This window comes from Emydura macquarii, unplaced genomic scaffold (genome assembly GCF_026122565.2).
Source record: "Emydura macquarii macquarii isolate MOO-44397 ecotype Brisbane River unplaced genomic scaffold, CSIRO-AGI_Emac_v2 contig_1390, whole genome shotgun sequence".
NCBI lineage: Eukaryota > Metazoa > Chordata > Testudines > Chelidae > Emydura > Emydura macquarii.
In genome coordinates, this window is record NW_027131527.1 from 3068814 (window position 1) to 3086283 (window position 17470).

The 17470-nt window shown below is 39.8% G+C and overlaps 1 protein-coding gene across 1 annotated transcript; it reads right to left on the bottom strand.

Annotated features, from left to right (window-relative positions):
• Positions 1-782: 782 nt before the first annotated feature.
• On the bottom strand, positions 783-16630 carry LOC137156261 (elastase-1-like). Its single transcript, XM_067552982.1, has 6 exons — positions 16478-16630; positions 15090-15164; positions 5989-6083; positions 3936-4216; positions 2701-2864; positions 783-1008 (listed from the first exon to the last, which is right to left on the bottom strand). Exons 1-6 carry the CDS (start codon positions 16628-16630, stop codon positions 832-834), a joined length of 945 nt encoding a protein of 314 aa, XP_067409083.1. The 3' UTR covers positions 783-831.
• Between the last annotated feature and the right edge of the window lie 840 nt (positions 16631-17470).

Below are 17470 nucleotides of genomic sequence, written 5' to 3' on the forward strand. Positions count from 1 at the left end.
CTCACCACTCCCTTTTCATTGCAGTGAGGTGTTAATTTACATCTATAAAAGTTAATGTTTTAAAAGAGAAGAAGTCAAAGAGATCAAGCACTTTGTAGAAATTACTCCATTGTCTTTTTGCTTTCTTCCAAACCTCCAAAATCCCCCACTGCCTCTTCCCACCCTTTAATTATTTTAGAAGGAGCTCTCTCTCTCCAAAGCAACTTCAAGCCTATGCCCCATCTATTACAGAAGGAGAAAAGCTTTAAGTTTCTTAATAAAAAAATTGCAATATGGTAGCTCATCAAATCCCTATAATAGACACAGGGTTCCTTTACTTAATCACTAAATAAATCACCTGGCAACGGATGCTGAACTTTTAAGTATCCTGAATTTCTTTTTTAAGGATGTCCCATAATTGGTTGTTCCTTCATGCCTAGTGCCACCTTCAGTATTGTCTGATGTACATCCTATTACTTTTGATTAGTAGTTCACTTCCAGACGAAAGCAGATGAATGGAGAAGAGTTCTCCCTGCACTGTGGAAGCAGAAGGGAGAGTTTGGGATCTAAGAAGAAAAAATGGCAGAAAGCACATGGGGGACTGAGAAAGGAAAGAAACAACAAGAGTAAGGAAAGGGTCTGTGAAAGCTAGCTCTAACTGAACCGTACCCATCCCTGAAAATTTAACCTTGTGATCTGGTACTCAGGAAAGGGGAAACAAGTGGAGGCTACAGCAGATTCATTTAGCTTGCCCTCTGCACAGGGCCCAATTAACTCAAAAGTTGGAGATAAACAAAAAAATATTTATTTAAAGATTTTTATTTTTTTCCACTTAAGCTGCATTTCATGTCTTTACAAAAAAAAGTCCCGGATTCTGGTTGCTTCAATCCAGGAAACGTAAGCAGAAGTCCTGGTAAAGACGCTGGGTTTGTTCTCCACTTTGCATCCAACAGGTCCAAAGCTAACTATGCCATGCACTTCCCACTTTTCTCTTCTTATCTGGCAAACTAGTGGTCCACCTGAATCTCCCTGAAAGAAACAACCATTAGATGGGACTTAGAATTGCAAGAGATTGCTATCTATGCCAATGACTTGGTGCTCTTTAACAGCTCTATCTACAGAACAAATCAGACTTTTTGCATGAGACATAATGCACAAAACACTACCAGATCTTCTTTTAACCAGTGTCATTAGGGTATAGAAGCAGCTGTAGAGCTGCACTGGAGTTCTTAGCTCTGAGATATCTTGAGGCAAGGCTTGCCACTTACAAGTGAGGAAAACACCATGTTTTAGCAGGATAATCTTGATGAGATTGAGCTGTCAAGTGGGAATCCTCTTTAGGATTCAAAAACACATGGGCCGCATGCACATCATTTTCTGCCAAACACATAAGGATATTAGATACAAACTAAGTCAGCTCATTGTTCTTTAAAGCTCCCTAATCATGTATTGGATTAAGAATGTTGATGATTCAAAGACATAATAATAGTATACAGAGTGTTTCATCTTTTAAATCAGAGGTCTGAATCAAGGCTAGGTTGGTCATTACTACCATCTGATGTGTGTTCAGTGGCTCATGAACTGAATAAGTCATCTTGATCCAATTTCTACTAAACAAATGTACAGCTCACAAAAACCACTTCAACCAGCACTAATGTGCACTGTGGTTGGGCAGTCATAACAGAGAGGTCAACGACTGAGTAGGCTAATGAACCAATTACTTTCATAATTCTTGAGGGGATGCATCCAGAGTGGATAAAAGGGCATGTTGACAGGACTGTGTAGGGAAGTTTGCACTACAGCTGCTTGTACTGTAGCTGATCTATAGAAAGTACAGAGAACTTCAGTATCCAGAACTACCAATTAGTCACTTTTCACAAGCATAAAAAATTAACACTCCCCTCATCTTCTTCCCACAACCAAATATAAAATAATTGATTAATTCCCCTAAATAATGCCTGACCAAAAATATCATCATACAAATAATATGCACCTAGAAATTGCCTTGGTATTGGTACACATCTTTCCCTCATTATAATACAAAGAGATTGAAAAGTGAAATACCTTTAATTAGAATAAGTGAATAAGTAAGTGACAATACCCAAGCTTTTGACAAGAGATTCCTTTACAATAGTTATGGACATTTTTAGCAACCTTTTCTCTAAGGACATATACAGCTCTGAACATTTTTCCATATATAGTTGAACTGCAATGGCTTTAAAATAATTTCTTCCTGATTCTCACCCATACTTCTTACCCTCCCCCCAAATTTCTTTCTATTATTGAAATCAGGATACAGAAGTAATGCCGAAAACTAATGTCAAAAACTCTTTCCTGTAATTTGAGGCCTCTGACAATCCTAATCTATGCCACTGCTTTAAAACTATTTCTCTCCAATTGCATCAAGGATGTCCAAACTTTGTCCTACCAAGTACCACATTTAATTATCTTATTTGCTTTTAACAGAGAAGTTTGCAGCAGCCTTTATCCTAAACATGGGAGTATGCCACTTGTACACTACATATCCCAGCATGCAGTGTGGACCACTGCATATTGAAATATATAATCTTCATGGGCCACACACACACTTAGCTTTAAAGATAGGGGCAGCATTTTTTAGAAAGCATTTTTTAGAAATCCACAAACTACATGTTAGCTACCCTTGTGCTGAACAGTCTGATGTTTTCATTCATAGTCTGAATTAACAGCTAATTTTTGTACCTGACAGGCAGCAGAAGGTTCCCCAGTGTCCCTGAATCCAGCACAAAGCATTGACTGTCGAACTCTGTCTCCCCAGTACTTCTTTAGGCGACATGTACCAAAATCTATGATTGGCAACTTGGCCTGGTTCAAAACCTCAGACAAAGCCAGGTTTTCTTTCCCACCTTAAATAGATAAAACAGACGAGAAAAGGGAACATGAAGAACATTTCCGTTCTAACTATGAACGTTCCAGGTGACATGGAATGCAGTATTCATGTACAAATGTTCAAGATTTTAGTCTTTGTTTCAGATTTGCAGATTCCGCCATTCATTTTTTGTTTCGGATTTGTTAATTCTGATTTTTTGTTTTTTTTAAATAATAGTGTGTGTGTGTGTGTCTATTCCACAAATACAGTCAATTATGAAACTGCATTTCCCCACAATCTATCATCACAGTTTGCAGCTCGGAAAAAGGATCCACCTATTCATTCATCCCTGGGCAGGGTCATGGTATGTTGGCAGGCAGTAGAGGTAGGTTTGTACTGCTGCTGTCTATGTTTTCTCTCTTCTGCAGATAAGGAGACTTCAGTCTTCAGGACTAAACAGTCTGGCACTTTTCATGGGCATTAGTTAGAATATAAGATCTTTGGGGTAGGGAGTGTACCACAGATGTTTGTAGAGTGCTTTAAACAATGGGGCTGTGATCCTGATCGGAACCTCAAATGTGCTACCCAAATATAAAATAAATATATACATACATTAACATGAGCACAGGGAAGAACCTCAGAAGAAATATCTCAGTGGTTGTTGAAAGATTTAGCTGTGCAAGTATTCGGGCATTTGTTAGTTTCATTAATTGTTATCAAAATGCAGGGACTGTTCTGTGTTTATACAGCACCGAGCACAACGGGGTCCTTGTCAATGAGAAGGACTCCTAGGTGCTATGGTTATACAAGTATAACAGTATAACAGTAACATCATTTAAGAAAACAAGTCAGTTATCTACTTCAAGAAGTGCTGTTATACTAGGTACTTGCACTTCAGAAGCAATGGAAGCTATTTGGCTTTCTTGTACCTCAGCACTTAGGAAGGCATCCTGCCTATATTGCTATGTGCTATAAAAAGAATCATCCTCTGTATCATTGAAATTTCAAAGACTAACTGGCTAAAGTGGGTCTCTAAGAGACATGCACCTGCCACAGACAGGTGAAGTCTAACCTCTAAACGCATGCTACGAGAAGCACTCAGAAGTACCTCTTGTGTTCCCCCATCCAGTCACCCAACAGAATTGTCCTGGACGAAGAATGCTGTCTCTCTTAGGCAGGCAGGCATAGTGAATAAAATGGTTGGTCATAATGTCTTCTACAGACTTCACCAAGGCAATGTCATAATCCAGCTCATTTAGGTGAGGGTACCGGAAACACTCATGCCGATAAACTCGCTTCACATGGTAGACTCGCTCTGTGGATTCAGTATGGTTAAGGTTATGCTTGCCCAGGAGAATTCGCCAGTTGGCTGTATCTTCTGCCTTTCCCCTACAAAATTAAAACAACATAGGGTCTCATTATATTGAACCTACTGCCCTATTTTTAATGGGTACTTTCCATCTGATTATTTGCAATAGGTGCTACTCCCTACATTCACATAGTTTGCAGAAGGATGTTTACCCCAAACTTGCATGACAGTTATATCAAACGTTGTGACTTTAAATGACATTGTTTAGAAGTGCAAAATGGTAGTTTGCTGAAATAGGTGAAGGTGTATTTTTGATGAACAGTGAGATCCTGCCACAAAAGTAGATTAGAAATTAGTTAAGATTAGAAATTAGTTAGGGGTTCTGCTGACACCATAAACTCAAAGAGCAGCTTGCCTAATATTTAACAACAGCAAAAATACAGCTTGATTCTTCACTGCAGGAGGAAACAATGCATCATTATTATTTACAGCAGGCCTCCATATACTGTGGGAATAGATACATATTATAGATGCTTAGGGGGTATCTATAAAATATAACATTAAAAAGCAGGTTTAGATTTATGCACTTGTCTTTCACTTTTGGACATTGCACATGAATGTATAATGAGGTTCTGCATTAAAGATTCAGCACCATGTCTAGCTGACTGGGGAAAAGGAATGAATTTTATGCATTCCTTTAGGGTAAAATGCATTTCTCCTGAGTAAATGTGCTTTATACGAGGAACTTCAGCTCTGATTCAGCAAAGTATTTATTGGGTCTACTCATGTGCTTAAAGATAGGCACATACTTCAGTACCTCGCTGAGTTGAGGCCTAAGTGAGGATTAGGGGAATGGAATTCATCCCCTCACTGCTCTAACTGTGGGCAGGACATAGGACTTGCAGCTGTACATGGGGTTTCTAGCTACTGAATCTGTCACGCTTTGCCACTGTGCAGCTTATGTGGCATGACGGGCATTAGGCAGGGTCTTTGCAGTGGGGTGAATTTCAATCTTACACCACAATACACACTGGCATGGAGGTTGTCCAGATATTTTCAGAAAGTTTAAAGTCTTCCTAGTTAGACTGTAATTTATTGACTAGCTGGAAATACTTCTTGTTGACCAAGATCAGTTGCAATAGTTTCTATTGTTATCTGTTTGTAATATAATCTTTTACACTGTACTTCACTTGCATTTCTCCTTACTGTACAAACAAACTACATTACAAGTATTTTAAAAGGAGAGTTACAAAATATATGACACATGCACAGATGATCATCATGCCTGGTACAGGAAAAGGAATACTGAATACAAAGAAAGTTTACTAGGTACAGAAAATAATTGCTTGCTATATCATCATGAAAGAATAATAGTGGTTTTTTGTTTGTTCAAAAACCAGTGAGGACAAGCAAGACATTTTAACAACTGAGTAAACCCATATTTGCTTGGTTTTATTCCTTCCTGTGATGGTACCATATTTCTCAATCCAAGTAACAAAACTAGCAGTTCTTTTACCTCATTCATATGCTCTCTTTCAATATATTTTCCTAAGTAATACCCCATGGTTGTCATCTTTTGCATTTTGATGGATTTTTCTTTTGCTATTAACACCATAATTTCTAGGTTATGTTCCCCAGTTTAAGAACCCCCTAGAGGCATGCACAATTTTCCTTGATCAATTTCTATCAGTCTTTCTGAGTATCTCTTTTCATGGTCTCTCTGAGTCACAATGGCTGAAGTACAGAACATATCTAATTCTGCACTTACTTCTCCTTTTAGTGGTAATAAGTTTACAAAATATATTCCATAACCTCCAAGAACTCAAGCAAAAACTGCAAATGCAAAACTTACTTCTGAAAGCAGTGGGAAGCAGTGAGAACCCAGCTTTTGTGAATGAGAGTCCCTCCACACACATGAATGAATTTGCTATTTGTTCTAGTCCGAATCTAGAAAGAAAAATAAAGTTAGAAACTAATAGAACTTTATGTCAGAAGAGATTTCATTCTTGGGCACATTAAAGGAATGGATGAACTAATGATTGTGTAACAGTGCCCTCCATTGAGCAATATGTGTTACTAGCAGTTGTGGAAGGAACCCATGTACCTCAGCATTCTTTTTTGTGTGTGTAAAATGATGCTAAGGTAGAATTGTTAAGAAAGACCGGTGAGCTGTCATTGTGGAATGGAAAATGGGGTAGTGAAAAACCACTGTTAACTAATAAGCAATAATTATGGCGATATTTGTCGGTCCAGACCGTCAAGGCTCTCGTTCAAGCCCTCATTATTATGTTTTACTACTGTAATTTGGTCTCTAGCATTGAGGCCAGTCATATTGCCCTCTCAAGTCCATTCAAAGCATTACTGCAAGGATCATTTTTCTTGTTTGTTGTTCTGGTCACATCATCTCCCTCTTCGTATCCTCCATTGGTTCCTCTTCCAACATTAGGGCAAACGTAAGTTTCTTGTCTTTGCCTTTAAGGAACTTCACTGTTTATCCCCACTCGATCAGATCCATTCATTTTGCAAGTTGTTGAGTCTGCCTTCACTCTGCTTTGCCCACAAGCAAGGTGCTTTCTCCCATATTGCCCCATACTTGTACAAAAAAAATTCTGTCAAAATTCATCAAGCCACAATCATATCCTCTTTTAAATACCTCCTTAGCATCCACCTCTGCTGTGCTGATATCATTCTTATCTGGCATTGATTAAGCAAAAGGCAAGCTGTGACCTCTGCTTTTCTACTAAACTCTGTTTTATAATATCTTCCTCCCACCCCTCTCTTGTATGTCTGATTTGTCCACCTGTTACATCCTGTCTCCCATATAGTTCTATGGGACAGGGAAGGTCATCTTAGTTATTGTGCCAATCATAATAGGTCAATTCTAGGTTAGTGTTCCCTAAACTAGTGGCTCTCAACCTTTCCAGACTACTGTGCCCCTTTCAGGAGTCTGATTTGTTTTTGCGTACCCCAAGTTTCACCTCATTTAAAAACTACTTGCTTACAAAATCAGACTTAAAAATACAAAAGTGTCCCGGCACACTACTACTGAAAAATTGCTTACTTTCTCATTTTTACCATATAATTGTAAAATAAATCAATTGGAATATAAATATTGTACATTTCAGTGTATAATATATAAAGTAAGAAATGATGTAAGAAATGTTGGTTTGTGCTAACTTCGCTAGTGCTTTTTATGTAGCCTATTATAGCTAGGCAAATATCTAGACGAATTGATGTACCCCCCGGAAGAAATCTGCGTACCTCCAGTGATACACATACCCCTGCGTTAGAACCACTGCCCTAGACACTACCATAATACAAATTAATAATAATAGTTGGAAATCATTTACCTCTTTTTTTAGCTGATTGACTCACACAGATCTAAGAAAAATAGTTGCTCATTAGCTAATTTCAAATGTACTCAATATATACAGTACTGGGAAATTTAATCCTTTTGGTGTGAGACAACCCACTTCCAGCAACTGACCTTTCTAATCATGCAATGCTGTTGTTAAGCTTCTCTTGTATGGATTCTCATAGCAAATGATACTAAATTATCAGCAGCACAATCCACTATGAAACATATCCAGAGTTTAAGCTATAAAAGTGAGTGTGAATTTTTATGATTTCCCTTTTATTTGAAGTTTCATGACCCTTTGACTTTATGAAAAGCAACATTTTTTCCCCACCAAGATTTTCCTCTAACCACCCCATCCTTGCACATATGTGGTGCTTTCTTCAGCTGTGAGAAGAAAATCTTTCACCTGCATTATTATGGTTTGGAATAATCTCTGTGGGAATGAGTCACAGGGCAGAACTGTCCTGATTTTTGATCATGGATCCTGCTGGCTACACCTAGAACTGTCACACAAAATGCAAGAAAAGGGGGTTAAAAATTAGATTTGGTGTTCTTTATGCTCACGTCTGTAGATTGTTCATAGCAGTACAAGATATCCTACGTGGAAAGTGTGTCCTTTCTGAAATATACCTGGCCACCTTGCATGGCCCTATTACATTCCCTAACCCAGATAGAGGAGTCTAAACAAACAATAATATGCCACCTTCACTTTGAGGCATTCATTAGATTGCTTTCAGGGTATCACACCCTACACCCTGGTTGTGGGTGAGCACAGAACAGGAATTCATTTGATCCTTTCCATGGCTGTGTATGCTGAATTGCATGTCAGCAGCAGTCCTCAGCATGCCCAACTAGCAGTCTATGCCACTTAGGCAGCCCTGACTAAAACTCTGAAATTTAGCTCCACTGTCCCAACTGGAAGGTAACAACATTAATATATGAAAGGGAGGGATGAAAGAATCTTGCACGGAAGAATCCTTTGTGTTTTGTTTGTGAATCCTAACACAGCCCATCATCTCCCATTTTATCTAAACCGCAGGATATTATAAATTGTTTTTTTAACTTCAATTTCCCTTGCATGTTATCTATTTTCACTTCCAAATTCTCAGATCTCAGCCACACTTCAGTTATTGATTCCTTATATATACATCCCATTCTCTTCCCTGACCCATCTTTCTCCTGCAGAAATATAATCTTCTTGGAGGGCCAAGAAAATGTATCAGTGGTGGAAAGCATCAACAACTCTAAGAGTAGAGGACTATCTGAGCAAGAGGCTCTGGAGAAACCAGTTTATAAAAGACTCTTACTGGATGAATGAGAACCTGGGCTCCGTTTTTTAACTTGGTAGAATAATTCAGTCACATACCAATCTACTTTGTTTGGATACAAAAAACAGATGACATTACTAATGGTGAAAATGTATTGCTGTCTCAAAGTTCTGTATTTTCATCCATGTCATACAGAGACACTAGAGTGACCAGATAGCAAGTGTGAAAAATCGGGATAGAGAATGGAGGGTAATAGGCACATATATAAGAAAAAGCCCCAAATATTGGGACTGTCCCTCTTCTTTCTATTGCATTCTTTTTGCCTGCTCTGTAGCCAAGTCTTCATTATTCTTTAAGGAGTTATTTTCCCATGAAACTGCTGTATAAGTCTTGGTTTTAAAATTTATTTTGAAAGTCACGAGTCATCCTATTAATATACAGAGCAGTTAAAGAAAGAAAAGGAAATTTTGCTAGTTGGTTTGAGGAGGGTTAAGTAGGTAAAGCCTAAATTAAATGTGCTTCCACCAACTTTTTGGAAAGTATACTTTAATTCAGGTTAGATGGCTACATACTGTAGCTCACAAATAGTTTACAACCGTAAGAAACTCTTTCTATTATATATAAAATTATATAAATAGTTCTTAGACTGCAATCCCTTTATTTAAAGCTTTGTGAAAAGCATTCTTTATCTGTACATACTTTTACCATTGACTTCAGTAGGAGAAGCATTTGACCCAATGCAGAGACACAAGTCACATTAACTTGCTTGGTTGCCCACACACACTCTTAATAACTGTATTATTGATGTCAATAAAAATGTTGTACGGATGAAAGACAGCAAGATTTGTTCCTCTAACTAACAGTCATTGTTACCTGTAATGAGACTTGCCAAGGCCAAGAATGTGGTCTTACTTCATCGCCTGATATAATCCTCCCCACTGTGTTTGGCTGAAAATACGGAACCCCGCAGTTTGTTGGCCAATCTAAAATACACAGATAAATAAATGAACTCCCCTAGATCATGTTCTAACTGTGGCAGGTTGATTCTGCAATGATGGAGCATGCAACCCAAACAGGCAGAGAATTTGGAAAAATGGGGTAAAAGACAATCATGACTAATGTACTGTATTCACCAGCCTTTTATTCATATTACTCTTTTTTGTACAATTATGCATGCATGTACAGAGATATTAAAAGGGTTAGTGGATTTTAAAATATCAAATAGACCAATAAATACATGGAAGAGTTTTTTGTATGAGCATATTTTATACACTCACACCTGCTATTTTCAAGTGTCTATGATTAGTTTGCCTTTGGGACAGAATTTCTTTTGCTTCTCAATTTACATATGATTGTTTCTCTGGAATGCATGATCACTTTCTATTTGGCTACTTCGGAGATATCTGATTGTGAAGATTTTCAGGTGTTTTACTGGTTTTGCATTACATACCAGGTAACTGGACACAGTCTTTTGTATTTACGCTTAGATTCCTTAAATGGCATCTTTCTGAAATTTCATATTTACCATGGATGCACTTAGTGATAGAGACAAATGCCCATGACAGGTTTGAAGAAATGTGACTTCAAGGTAGGAAAGGTAGGAAGCTGGGTGTTTAAAAATAGCCGACCCTATATTAGAAGCCTGATCCTGCAATCTCTAGTCACACAATTGGTTCTATTCACTACCCTACGCTTGTGAGAATAAAGTTAATGAACTACAGAGGATATTATTAGGAAACTTTAGCAACAAGTAGTTTATATCAGTTGAGGGCCAAATTATTTGCTGTAAGAGCAACAGGTTATAATGCTCGTGATATAAAAAGACCGCAATAAAAGCAGCAATTTATTTCAAATTAAGGGGTTCTGCACCCAAGTACAGAGGAACAACACAAAACTGAATGCAGAAAGCTACACTAGTGCAGTGTTCTGTTTAAGAGAAAGTGCAAAAAAGCCTGGAGAGTCAACATGATGGCTCATACAGTAACCATAATAACTCAGTCACATTGCGCACACTGACCATATCAAGGCATTACAATTAACAGTATTTGTATGTAGTGATGCACATGCAACCAGGGGACTGAGTTAGAGCTGTACTGGGGACCATGCTTGTTTACCTTTCACTCAGGAAGGTGCTCAGATATCACAGTGATGGGTGTGGGGTAAGATCCTAACGGAACAAGTTGGAATTTCCTGACATTTGTGCCTGTAAAAATTTTAAAAATACAGTTTCAATTTTTTAAAAAAGGGTCTCAGTTACTAGACTGTCACCCACCTGTCCAAGAGGAGCTATGAGCCATCTCAGCCAATTCACTTTAAGGGGGTTGCAAGCACTTCTACACATGCATAAATATGCAGTAGTGCAGATAAAAAAAGGAGAGGGGTGGGAAAATTAGAAAAAGAACACTTACCCAGTGTTTGATTTTCCTTTCCTTTCAACTATTCTGCCACTTCTTTATGTTGCTATTCCAAGTGGCAGGCAAATTGTTGCTTTAAATCACAACACCACTACAGATTTCATTCTGCCAACAGGTCCAGACTACTGTTGACCTTGGTTTCAGCCATGTGCCATAACTCTGTATTCACGTCTCCTCCAGGAAGAACAGCTTGAGTGATTAGGCATAGAGATCTAAAAACCTGCTATAGTCTGTCTGCAACATGTAGCTTTGTCTCTCTTCCCTTCCTAGCTTAGGGCTAGTGATCCAGCTGGGTGGTCTTATCTGTCAATAGTAGCAATACTATTTTCTTAAATTTATACAGAATATTTAATACAAAGGAGTTTTACAAGCTGTATTACATATTACCAGGGTTATTCTATATACTACCCAAGATCCACAAACCTGGGAATCCTGGACCCCCTATCATCTCAGGCATTAGCACTCTCACAGCAGGACTGTCAGGCTATATGGACTCTCTCCTCAGGCCCTATGCCACCAGCACTCCTAGCTCTCTTCGTGATACCACTGACTTCCTGAGAAAACTACAATCCATCGGTGACCTCCCAGATAATACCATCCTAGCCACTATGGATGTAGAAGCTCTCTACACCAACATTCCACACAAAGATGGACTACAAGCCATCAAGAACATTTTCCCTGATGACGATATGTCACACCTAACAGCTGAACTTTGTGACTTTGTCCTGACCCACAACTACTTCAGATTTGGAACCAATCTATACCTCCACGTCAGTGGCACAGCTATGGGCACCTGCATGGCCCCACAGTATGCCAACATTTTTATGGCTGACCTAGAATAACGCTTCCTCAAAACTTGTCCCCAAACACCTCTTCTTTACCTACGCTACATTGATGACATTTTCATCATCTGGACCCACGGGAAAGAGTCCCTCGAAGAATTTCACCGGGATTTCAATAATTTCCATCCCACTATCAACCTCAGCCTGGACCAGTCCACACAAGAAATCCACTTCCTGGACACTACAATACAAAATAAAGGATGGTCACATTAATACCACCCAATATCGAAAACCAACTGACCGCAATATGTATCTTCATGCCTCCAGCTTTCACCCTGGACACACTACACGATCCATTGTCTACAGCCAAGCCTTAAGATACAACCGGATTTGCTCCAATCCCTCAGACAGAGACAAACACCTACAGGATCTCTATGAAACATTCTTAAAACTTCAATACCCGTCTGGAGAATTGAAGAAACAAATTGACAGAGCCAGACGGGTACCCAGAAATCACCTACTACAGAACAGACCCAACAAAGAAAACAACAGAACACCACTGGCCATCACCTACAGTCCCCAGCTAAAATCTCTCCAACACATCATTAAAGATCTACAACCTATCCTAGCAGATGATCCATCTCTTGCTCAGGCAGTGGGCGGCAGACCCATCCTGGCTTACAGACAGCCCCCCAACCTGAAGCAAATACTCACCAGCAACCATACACCCTACAAAAAGTCCAACCCAGGAACCTATCCCTGCAACAAACCCCGTTGCCAGCTCTGCCCACACATCGACTCTAGTGACAGCATCACTGGTCCTAACCACATCTATCACACCATAAGGGACTCATTCACCTGCACATCCACTAATGTTATATATGCCATCATGTTCCAGCAGTGCCCCTCTGCCATGTATATTGGCCAAACTGGACTATCACTACGCACAAGGATAAATGGACACAAATCAGTCATAAAAATAACAACATCCATAAACCAGTCGGAGAACACTTCAATCTCCCAGGACACTCTATCTCTGACCTGAGTGTTGCTATCCTATCACAAAAAAACTTCAAAAACAGACTTCAAAGAGAAACTGCTGAGTTAGAAATTATCTGCAAACTTGACACATTCAAACTGGGTTTAAACAGAGATTTGGAATGGCTATCTCACTACAAGAAGTTGCTCTGATCACCCATTCTCACCTTCTACTCAATGGTTGTCATTAGGCCTCAAGTACCCAGCTTTCATCCACCTACCCCATTGTTGTCTATGCCTTTGGATATGTATATGTTGCCTGTATTTGCTATATTATTTCTACCAACTGCATTTGAGGAAGTGGGGTGCAACCCACGAAAGCTTATGCCTACTGAAATTAAAATTTTTAGTCTTTAAAGTGCTACAGAACTCTCCTTACATTTATACATACATACACACCTTCACCAGTGAGGGTCAGCCATCCCTGGAGCAAGCAGCAGCACCCACCATGTGAACAACTCGGGTGGGAAAGCTTTGATTAAGAAAAGTGAAGCATACTCCCACTCTGACAGTAAGTGCAATGGGCTCTTTAATAGCCACAGAGATACCAATTTTTAAGGTTGCAACCTAATGATCTTCACTGAGCTTAATTTATTTACCATAGAAGAATGAAGGGCTGAGTTGACTGTCAGGAACTTAACCTATGATTCTAAAGCCAATGGAGTTGTACCTGCTTCTAATGGGTTTGAATATGATGCCCCTTCAGCCATCATATTATTCTCTACAATTTAACACACAGCTGCTTTCCTGATTCAGAAAACATTTAAAAAATACAGATGACCAAAAAGGTATATTTATACATATTTCCCCCCTATTAAGGGATATTCCTAGCTATGCCACTACTCTTATCAAGAGTGTCACATGTTAGGTGCCAGAGATAAAAGGCAGCAAAGATAAAAGGCACTGCTGCTTTAAAGACATACCAGCAACACTTGCTCTGATTGTTGAATCATGGAAGTACAACCATTGGCATAAGTTGTTTTCTGTTTGTTGCCTCCACCATCCTCACAACTGTGCATTGTAACTATTAGAACAGACTACCCTTGTTTTATATCTTTCGGCAGAGGGCCTAATCATTTTTAAGCAGCCAAACATTGACTAAGCATAGAAAATGGTTTATGTCCTCATGCCCAGATGTTGACTACGTGTGATTACACTAGGAGAATTTGTTAATTAATTTTTTCCTGCACAAGTGCAGCTCCACTTGTTGTGACAGTGGAAGCTGTACAATAGACTGGGAGCAGGCTCTCTGAACTGGGGATGAGTACATGAGTGTTTCTTTCATCATATCACATAATTATATGCAAATTCTTGAGACTTTTGAATGCACCCTGATGGGCTGACTTCTAAACAAATATATTGTCATTCACATGTCTCTCGATTCATGCACCATTTTACATTTTTCATGCACATTCACAGATATTTTCATCACTTGCACACTCACTCACGTTCAGGCAAAGAGTTGGGGTGAATGAAACATGTTCATCTTCAGCATGAACAGGAATAACTATCAGAGAGGTAGACATCTGTGCCCTGACTGCACTACAGCTTCTATTGCCATCACCAGTGGCACTTGTGAATTCTCCTAGTAGAGACAATAACTCTGGGTCAATGTTTAAGCACAGTAAGACGGGAGCTGGTTGAGACTGCTTGCACCAAGATGGAGTGATTTAAATCAATGTAATTTAAATCAATGGTTTAAATCACCTGATTTTTAAAAATTGATTAGAACAGGCTATGATTTTGTAAAACTGATTTGAAAAATTGTGCTATTGCAAATGTGGATTAAAACTTATGATGAACTGAATTATAAATGCAGTTTTTAAAAAAAACTTTTTAAAATGCCACTATTGATAGGGTCTCTTATTTGTGTATTACAGAATTTTTATAGGCAAAAAAACAAAATACTGGAAGTTATGGGCCAAATACTTAAGCAGGTACATAAGTTTACTTCTATGAATAGACTTCAATGAAACTATTAAGGTAAACTTGTGCATATGCAGCACATCAGGCTAAAACTGTATTCTTATTAAAAACCTATCTAAGTAGCACAAAGTGTCACATTGAAATAAAATTAAGAGAAGATTACTTACCTTGTTACAGTAAAGGAGGTTCTTCGAGATGATGTCCTGTGGGTGCTCCACTTCAGGTGATGGTGTCTCTCTCCGCTGTGGATCAGAGAATTTCAACAACAATGGTTGTCTGGGTCATACATGCACTCTCCCCATCTTGCACTGTTATTGTCACCTATTTAGTGCTGGCCAACCAGACCCCCTTCAGTTCCTTCTCTACCATGGAGTCCATAGATAGAACTCCAAAGTAGAGGGGGAGGAGGGAGGGTAGTGGAGTACCCACTAGACGCCATTTAAAGAACCTCTGTTACTGCACAGGGTGAGTAACCTTTCTTCTTCTTGGGAGCTTCGCTGTGGGTGCACCACTTCAGGTGACTCTTGAGCGGTGCCCCTCAGTGGACGGAAGGGGCTCCAGAGTTGTGTGGGTAATTGATGATAATACATTAAGTCCTACGAATGTGTCTGATCTTGAGCTCTGAACTATCGCATAGTGGTTTGTAAACGTGTGCGCAGATGACCAGGGGACACTTTACATATGTCCATGGTCAGTATGTTATTGAGGAAGGCTGCTGAGGTTGATAAGGACCTGGTAGAATGGGTTCGGATCCTCAGTGGGGGTTGTATATTCTGCTGTTGGTAGCAAAGTTGGATGCATCCTAAAAATCCATGTAGACAGTCTCTGCTTGGAAATGGCAGAATCATTAGATTGTTCCGAAGTTGAAATAAAAAGTTATTGTGACTTTCTGAAGGTCTTGGTTCTCTCAAGGTAGAATGCTAGTGCTCATCTGACATCCAGAGTGTGTAATATTGAGTCCCATTTGCTCTTATGAGGTTTAGGAAAGAACAAGGGAAGATGGATTAGTTGGTTCAGGTGGAAAGAGGAGGGTATTTTGGGTAAAAATTTAGGATAAGGTCGTAGGGTGACCTTGTCCTTGAAAAAGATGGTATATGGTGGGTGCACCATGAGGGCCCCTAATTCTCCCACTCATCAGGCAGACATGATAGCGACTAAGAATGCCACCTTCATCAACAGATGTTTTAGAGAGCATGTTGCCAATGGTTTGAATGGGGCCCTGGGAAGACAGCATAGTACCAAGTTCAAGTCCCATGGCAGGGTAGGTACTTGTATTTCAGACATTCCCGATAACCCTAAGAAAGTGTTTGGTGATAAGATGGGCAAATATTGATATCCCATCCACCTTGTTGTGAATAGTGGTGAGGTTACCCTAAGCAAACTAAGGGATAGCCCGGAGTTAATTTAGTTCTAGCATGTATTCTAAAATTATTGGTAAGGGGGCGGTAACAGGCCGAGCTAGTTTGTTTTGGCACCTGATGGAGAATCTCTTCCATTTATGCAGGAAAGTATTACATGTGGTTATTCTTCTACTGTTCAATAATATGTCTTTCACCTGTTCCAAGCAGGTCAGTTTGTCATGATGGACCCATGTATGAGCCATGCTCTCAGGTGAAGCCCTCTCCAGGATTGGGTGGTAACCCTGTCCGGCATCCTGCGATAGAATCTTCAGCAAAGGTGGAAGAATGAGTGGTGCACATATCGCCATCCTCAACAGGTAGGAGTATCAAGTTTATCTGGGCCATGTGGGGGCTTTCAGGATGACTTTGGTCTGGTTGTCTTTTATTTTGTGTATTACCCTCAATAGCAGGGATATAGGGGGAAATGTGTATAGCAGAGGAGTATCCCATTTGAGGAGAAAGGCATCGCCCAGGTGTCAGAAGCCCAACCCTGCTCTTGAGCAGAATTGTGGTCATTTGTAATTCTGGGATGTTGCAAAGAGTCTATGGATTGGTGACCCCAGTGTTTGAATATGCTCTGTAGGACTATGTTGTTTAGCTCCCACTCGTGGTCCTGAAAGAATTCTCTGCTGAACGTATCCACTGTAGTGTTTTGACATCGTGGGAGATACGAGGCTGATATGTTGACATTGTGTCAGATACACCAGTTTCATGGCTTCGGTGCATAGGGAGAATGACCTTGCCCCTCTCTGTCTGTTTATATAAAACATGCAGGCCATGTTGTCCGTCATTACCCATCTAGTTTCATTCCTGATCAATGGTAGGAAGTGTGAGCATGCATTGTGAACTGTGTGCAGTTCCAGGAGATTTATCTGTAACAGTGTCTCGGAGGGAGACCACCTGTCCTGAATTGTGTGGAGTTGTAGATGGGCTCCCCAGCCTATCAAGAAGGCATCGGTTGTGAGAATCATTGAAGGTGGAGTCTGTGAGAAAGGGATTTCCACACACACATTGTTGGGCTGCGTCCACCAGTGTGGAGTCTCTCTGATTTTGGGCGGCATTGTGAGACATCTGTTTAGGCTGTGTTTGTGTGGTATGTAGATGGTTTTTAGCCAAACCTGAAGGCAGCACATGTGAAGACACGTGTG

Bases quoted from the DNA above. Each gene is read 5' to 3' on its own strand.
- LOC137156261 (XM_067552982.1), bottom strand. From the start codon at position 16,630: ATGGCGATATGTGCACCACTCATTCTTCCACCTTTGCTGAAGATTCTA. The intron at 15,165-16,477 runs GTGAAAGACATA...TCTGATCCACAG, and splicing joins AACTGACCTGCTTGGAACAG to CGGAGAGAGACACCATCACC. The intron at 4,217-5,988 runs GTAAGTTTTGCA...TTAATTTTGTAG, and splicing joins GCTTCCCACTGCTTTCAGAA to GGGAAAGGCAGAAGATACAG.